Raw genomic sequence first — 8068 nt, 5'->3', positions numbered from 1 at the left:
TAAAGAAAATATCTGAAAAAAAAAAAAAAAGCATGGGGCCTGAAACACATCTCTCCTGTCTATGCCAGAACTGGGGCTTGGTGGGTTTAATCTAGCGCAAATAACTACAGCTGCGTAAATTCACTGAAGGTGATAACCATGGCATGTCTTGAGGACAGCATTCTTACACCCTTCTCATCCTCTCGTTCTTTCATTCTTTATACCCCCCCTCTTCCATTTCATTCCCTGAGCCATGGTAGAGGACAAGGTAGCTAACACAAATATCCCACTTAGGACTAAGCACTTAGTCTCTTCTTCACTCTTTGATCTTTATCACTTCGATCAAGCTTTTAATTTCTGCATTAACTGCTGCCCACTGCAAAAGGAGGCTTCTCTGACTCAGGCAGAGTAGTCCAGCTTATGGGTATTAACACAAATATTTTAGAAGCCAGTTTGACAACATGACCAAATAACTTACATGCATTTTTGAATTTCCCCAGGTAGGGACCTATGGCCAATAATGGTGTTCTGAAATGATTTTACAGAGGCACCTAATACAGTCTTGGGCACCTAGAAAATCCCCACAAAATAGCATTTGATTCAAAAGCTAATTTAGAAGTGACACAACAGGAGGTCTCTTGGTTTTCAGTCAATGACAGGCAGAAACATGTCCATGACATATATCCTGGTTCCTGGAAGCTCACTGATGCTACAGTGAACTAGTGCTACCAAACCAACCAAAGAAGGCCATAACCACTGAATAACACAGATGCAACCCCTCCCTTCTCTGAAGATGACTGGTCTTAAGCCCAAATTTAGCTCAAATTAAGGAGGAAACTTTCAGAGCCCTTCAAGCTAACAGGGAGCACTTTAGTGCCCTGTGAATAATGGTCAGAGCCCTTAACCTCCAGGATTCAATTCTCAAAATAATGATTCTTTAATCCTCAGTCTATTTCTCAATGTGAGGAGTCTTGCTCCCATGAACTCACTTTTAATCCACCCAGAGGCAAGCAGAGAAATATCCTTAAACTGTAGCTTTCTATATGGAAGACTTGGCTCACTACTCAAAATCATACAGCATGATAGAGTGGGGTTCACCCAAGCTGGAGAGATAGTATTGCTTTCAAGGGATGACAGCCTTTGTTTTGTAAGAGCAAGGAGTAATGGGCCTTTGTAAGGTCCATACAGCAATGAGTGTCAAAGGTTTGTTTTTGGTCTTGGAGGAGATTATTTACATTCACAAATATTGCACAGGGTCTTAGAGCTCTAACATAAGCTATTTATATATCAGTATTTACTTACTTAGAAATTTAAAAATTACAGCATTTTATAATATTGATAATTCATCTAAAAATAATTAAACTGTATAAGCTACACACTTAGTAATATATTTCCATGAAAAGCAACTAATTTTTCTTTGGAAAAGAACTATATGCTTTTATCTTTTTATAAATTTATTATCTGAGAGATAACATAATTCTTGTATTTGACAAAAGAAATGAGGGAAATAGCCTGAAATAGAAGTATAGTTGAGAAAGGACTAATAATTCCATAGCTTAGTGGTGCAGTTGGGTAGTCTTTCCTAATAAATTAATAATTTTTGAAAATTAGTTAGTATATGCAAATTTAAACAAATTGGTTTTATACTTCAATACATAATTGTCAGCTGCCATAGAGGGAGTCAGTTTCTTTAAGAGGATAGTCCCTGGTAGCTGACCACCATTCAGTGGAAGCACACACCTACAAGACTATATTGGCAGCCTGAATTGGACTTAATGGGCTTTTTAAAAAAGAGAGCATACAAAGTTGGGTAAGGAAGTATGGATCTAGGAAGAATTAGAAGAGAGGGTTAATAAAATCAAAACACACCATACAAAATTCTAAACTGAAAAGGAAGCCCACTGGAATAGCTTTCTTTTTGGTTGGCACTAGTACAATTTTATTTTGGAGCTGCATGCACTGTTCTATGGAAATCATTATTTCCTTGAATAATGCAGAGTTACCAGCTATTGACACAGTTCATTATAAATATTTTTAAATTACATTTGCTAATATCAATAATTTAATCAGGTGATCTTTAAGTATTGAGAAGCTGTCAAAGCTCACAGTGGCAAATAAATGTTTGCCAGAATTCTGGTTTTCACTTGAAATTCAAATTTTTTTATTGGCAATAAATACTACCATTTACATTAAAAAATCTATTTCTTTTTTAAAAAAAAAAATATCAGTTATCCAAGACCAGTTAGTCACAGATTGTTTCTCTTCTCATTTAAAATGGCATGCCATCAGACAAAAGGCTAGTTTAGCTGGCAACTCAGTTATAAACAAATGTTTTTCCTCAAGAAAAAAGCAGTTAGTGCTGATGTACAGCTTTGTGCTTCTCATCATTTTGTTTATAGGGTTAAATGATATCATCTTGAGAGTTTTATTAATAACATTATTCTTCATTCAAGACATTCCAATGTAAAATTGGCTGTTTTCCCAGGAAAGTGACAATAAGTCTTGCTGACTTTTTGTTCTAAGGTCCCAGAAATTTTTACCTATCATTTTTTCTCTACCATAAGTACCAATATCAATACAACTAAAACATCAAATAATATCTTTGAATTGTTATGTCCTTCCCAACTGCCTAAAGAATTCTGAGTCCTCTATTCTGAAGATTAAATTTTCACAACTACCATTATTTATAGTATTAATTGTTAATGTTTATAAGTATGTTCCAGGCATTGTTTTGTACTGATTATTTTAAGTTTCATATATAAGATATACAGAGGACCTAACACATTACAGAAATATAAATTTCTTTGTCTATAAATTTTGTAAATTTTTTTGAGAATTTTGTTGAGTCACCTATCATCTCTGGCTCTTATAATCTTTCTGCCTCCTTTTCCTAAGCTTTGAGTGGAGGGGGTTGATAGAAACAAAACAAACAAAAACATTACATTTAAGACTGAGTTTTTCAAAGTTCCTCACACTCAATTCATTTTCAGTTGTAGATCTCTCTGTTAATTACCAGCTGTTGCAAGAAGAAAGTTCCTGATGAGGGTTGAGCAAGGCACTAACCTATATATTCCTATAGCACAATGACATTAGGAGTCATTTCATTGCTATGTTTCTTTAGCAAAATGAGATTGTAGTTTTTCCCCTAGGCCCATGACCTATCTAGTCTCAGGTTCTTAGACACTTCAGCAGTGTCAGGTTGCAGTTTCATCCCATAAAGTATACCTTAATATCTTGCATACAAGTCTCAGAGTTTATAGCTGAGTGATACTAATGGTTACTTTCCTCCTCTGGTAGTGTACAAAGTACCTTCCAGTGCCATGAATGCTAGTCAGGAGGAGTAAAAGTTCTACTTAGGCGCCAGCTTGATTTCTCCAATTTCGATGTCATAAATATGTTGTGTCTTCAGCAATAGGGACTTTGGATTATGGTGGGTAAATAACAGCCTTGGTAATAGTCTGTGATATTGGGGGAGAGGGGAGTCCTGTGGAAGCTCTGTTGCCAAAGATTCAACAGGGAAATAGTTTGTTGAGAAAAATCCCAAGACAGCCCATTAACAACTTGTCCCCCACAGAAGGTGTGGATATTAATAGGTATTAGTCACAAGTCCCTACTAAACAAGACCTTTCTAATTTTTTGATAACTTTACACACGAATACTTATCTACATCACTCACTCTCTTTCTCCTCAAACTCTTCTTAGCCCTCTCTCCAAATTTCATGGTCTCTATTAGTATTTTTTTTACACACATACACCCTACTAAGTCCATTTATTGATGCTCACATGTACATGACCACATGGGGTTTCTCTCTGTAGGCATTGACCACCTAAAGCTCTTCATCTAAGGGTGGGACATTGTGGAATTTCCTTTGTCCACATTGGCACACCAATTGTGGTGTTGTGATTATGCTGGTCTTGTACAGGCAACCATGTTGCTGAGATTTCATGGTTGTATTTACCCAACCCAAATAGTGCCTAGGAGACACTATTTAGCAACAAGCGTCCTGAACTTCTAGCTTTTACAATCTTTCCACCACCTCCTCTATGGTGTTCCCTGATCCTTAGGTGTAAAGGCTGCAAGATCTTTTAGTTGTTATTCTCTCTAGCCTCTGTATCCTTTTTTTGAGTTGTTTCAGTGTATGTCTCCTGCCTGAACCTGAAACACCCACAGGGCTGATAGGCACAGCACTGAGCTAAATTAATCCTTTACATCTAGATCGTTTAGAGCTTTGGTGACTAAGTTCTATTTTTATAGCACAAGGTAGAGCCAAGAGTGTATGTGGAGCAGACATCTGCTATGGATAGTGATGTGGAGTAGAAACGTTAACACACAGACTCCAGAAAGCATCCATCTGAGTGCAACCCTAATTCTTTCTCTGGTGGATTCAATGACCTTCATTGTTCCCTTAGCTCGAGTTTTATCATCTGGCCTGAATGAAGGATCTGGTACCACCCACACTTGCCAGGACTGTGGTGCTTCTGTGAGATTTAAACATTATGACTTTCAAGCAGAGTTTCTGTCCCCCATGTTGTGGAACCTTCTGGAACTGTGCATATGATGGGAGGGGTGAGAACCCCCTAAGCAGCTGTTCCAGCATGCTCTCCTTTCATTTCTCAGATAAGCCTTTTGCCTCTTAATATATCCCCAAAACACAGCCAACCAGCATCCATCAGGGCCATGTGGTCTGTCTGCTGCAAGGCCCTTAGATGGTCTCACTTTAGCCAATTTGCCCTGTGCTTATGGAACTAGGTATGAACCCCAATAAACCCTGAATTCAATGCCCTCGTAGTTTTACCCTCCATGCCTATGAAGGTAATTCATGCTACAGCACCAGCTGATTCCTGCAAAAGACTCAGTACAAAGAAGCCATTTCTGTGTATGGTGGTCAGCTGTCCAGCCTCCAAGCCTTCAAACCTGAGAATATCCTCACAGTCCAGTTCCACTCTTCTCCAAATATATGTTATGCCCACAGCATCGAAATTATCTTTTACTCTTGACTTGTTAACTCTAGTTAGTCTCTGCTAAAGGATGCCTCTAATATACTTAGAGACAGCAGCTATGACGATAAGCATCAGTATGGCATTTGCTTTACTCTAAAGAAGCACAGGACAATGTTTTGCTTTCACACCTTCACCTGCCCCCCTAGAACAGTCACTCTGCACTCCTGGCCCTTGCAAATACCTCCACGGTAGTATTTATTGCATTGTCTTATACAATTAACAATAAAATTTTATCACAAAATAAAAATGTAAAGAACTGGCTTGCGAGCATCCTGAAGGCAAGGACTGTGTCTTGTTCATTACTTGATTTTTAGTATGAATCTAAACATTAATCAGATGAGAATAGCATTACTTAGTATATAATTGTGATATTCTTACTGTGGTATAGGTGGCGTGTTTATGTCTTGATAATATAATCTACTTGTATATAGGCCATGAAACCTTAACAACCATACAACCTTAAAATAAGAAAACGTTTAACCCAAACCAGCTGTTGATAAGTCTGTTAGTTGATAAAAGTATCTGCACTTCCTAACTCTCTCTGCACTGGCCATCAATGGTTATTGGTCTCTCCTCTTCTCCTTCCAGCAACACTGAAGGAACTAGTCTCACAGACAATGATCCGCTGGGCCCAGGAGAACCAAATCCAGGATGCAGAGCTGGTGAGGATGATGTTCAACCTCCTCCGGAGACAGTACGACAGCATTGGGGAGTTGCTACAGGCTCTGCGGAAGACCTACACCATCAGCCAGGCCTCTGTGAATGACACTATCAACCTGTTGGCTGCCCTGGGCCAGATTCGGTCCCTGCTGAGTGTCAGGATGGGCAGAGAAGAGGAGCTGCTCATGATCAACGGGCTAGGGTAGGCTCCCTCAGCAAGTGCGGTTCTCCAGAGAGAATTCTCTCTCCCTCCTTGTGGTGGTACATCTTGTCCCATGAACTACTTCTGTAACATGAGATACCAGACTGTCTATTATTCAAGGCGAATGAACACTGCCAAAAGAAATGAAGAAAATTCACAGTGACTGTAATGAAAATAGCCTAAGTTGGGTCATGAAACAAAAAATCTGAAGGAAAGGACGATATATTTAACCTGAGAGAGAAACACTTTGAGCTTTGGAGCCTTTGGCTGGCCTCTGACACTTCTGAGATAGTCCCAGCTGGCCCCTTTTTTTCTGGTTCTAAACTATAGAGTGATTTTATTAGTTCTGTGAAATAAATGCCTTAACTTAGAACGGTAACACATGGATTTGCCTCACAAACCATGTTGACAATTCATGGCAACTTAGGGGCCAGGAGAATTTCCTTTCATTACAGAGCAAACAGGAAAAAATGTGTGCCAGAAAGGTTGCCTGGCCAACCTACACTGTTACATGGTTAAAATCAAAAGCAATAGTTCTCTCATCATCCTTTTAGCTGGCAAACTATAGAAGCATCACTAAGAACCAGGAGAGTGGTTTGGACGGTTCTCAGGAGAGAAAGGGTGTGTGCATGTATGCATTCCTTACATTAATTTTCAAGAAAGGAAAATTCTAATAGAAATGAAGAGGAAATAGAAATAGGAGGGAAATGGGCTGCAGACATGGCCTCTCACTCTCCAAACTAGTTCCCAGCAGGTGTTGCATCTCTAGGCTTTTAGTTGCCTAAGCTTCGTTATGTGAGTTTGTGTTAAGTAGCTGAAAGGTGTGGTGATTGTTACATGTTCATGCCATCGACGTTTGAAGTCTGGTGTCCACAAACTTCATGGTATCTGATACACAATGCCTTTAAGGATGATATGCAGGCCAGTCATTAAGAAACTGAATATAAAGAGACACGGCTGTAAGGGGAGAAAAAGAAGTTCCTGGGAACACAGAAAGAGAAATCCAGTGATTTGGGTAGTCTTAGAATCTATTATAAGCAAAAAAAAAAAAAAGGAAGATAAAGGAAGAATTGTTTAATTATTATTAAAAATAAACATTTTAGAGGGAAAAGGCAAACACTTAGAAATGTTTTGTGCTCCTTTTTTTGGTTCAGCTAAACAACAACAATTTCATATGTATTTCATGTCCTAGTACCTTCTTATTTTTTCAACCTATCACTTTAGTGTTACTTCATCCACACAGTTTGTGTGTCTCATTCCTGAATTTTCATAGCAGAAAAGCAGCAGGTGCTGAACTTTCCCTCTGACTGTTTCCTTAGGGACATAATGAACAACAAGGTGTTTTACCAGCACCCCAACCTTATGAGAGTCCTCGGCATGCATGAGACGGTGATGGAAGTGATGGTCAACGTGCTGGGTACTGAGAAGTCGCAGGTAATGCTGTAGTCAGAAACTGACTCTGGGGCAGGAGTACAGGAAGTGACTTACTCTGCTATCTTATTGTCTCGGGTTTCCCTCTTGGAATAGGCAAAGATTTTTACAGCGCCAAAACGGTCCAAGAAGCAGGGCATTGCTGCTAACATAGAGTGCAACTGAGCATTTATACCAGTTTTCCTAAGATCTTACTTAAACTGAATGGCTTCTTCTTCTTCTTCTTCTTCTTCTTCTTCTTCTTCTTCTTCTTCTTCTTCTTCTTCTTCTTCTTCTTCTTCTTCTTCTTCTTCTTGTACGTGTGTATATGTGTAGTGTACACACATATATGTGGGCATGCTTGCATGTATATGAATACACTTGTATAGGTGTGAACCCACAAGTACATACACACATACAGAGGCCAGAAGGTAATATAAATTATGTTTCTAGATTTCTCTCTGCTTTATTTATAGAGACAAGTGGTCTTTCACTCACCCCAGATATCACAAATTCAGATAGTCTACCTAAACAGATTGTTCTGGGGATCTCATGTCTCTGCCCCTGAATAATGGAACTACAGATGGGTCACTATTCCCACTTTGCTTTTATGTGGGTGGTAGGGACCAGATGTTCAGTCCTTGCACTGGTGCAGGATGTATTTTATCTACTAACTGACCTAGACTGCATGGCTTCTAAGGGCAATAGATGGAGAATGGTTTCAAATCTCCCTCTCCCTCTCCCTCTCCCTCTCCCTCTCCCCTTCCCCTCTCCTCCCTCCCTTTCCCTCTCCCTCCCTCCCTCTCCTCCCTCTCC

General features: G+C 39.3%; 1 protein-coding gene across 9 annotated transcripts in view; it reads left to right on the top strand.

The window, feature by feature from the left end:
• The window catches only part of Ryr3 (ryanodine receptor 3), a 538051-nt gene that overhangs the window by 364521 nt on the left and 165462 nt on the right, over positions 1-8068 (top strand). For all 9 annotated transcript variants that reach the window (XM_031371354.1, XM_031371356.1, XM_031371353.1 and 6 more), the window contains 2 exons: positions 5569-5842; positions 7162-7276. In XM_031371354.1, the coding sequence (XP_031227214.1) occupies positions 5569-5842; positions 7162-7276 (389 nt within the window). The remainder of the gene's footprint in view (positions 1-5568; positions 5843-7161; positions 7277-8068) is intronic.

This window comes from Mastomys coucha, unplaced genomic scaffold (genome assembly GCF_008632895.1).
Source record: "Mastomys coucha isolate ucsf_1 unplaced genomic scaffold, UCSF_Mcou_1 pScaffold15, whole genome shotgun sequence".
NCBI lineage: Eukaryota > Metazoa > Chordata > Mammalia > Rodentia > Muridae > Mastomys > Mastomys coucha.
The sequence above is the reverse complement of the archived record's forward strand: the minus strand, read 5'-3'. Positions and strand labels throughout refer to the sequence as shown.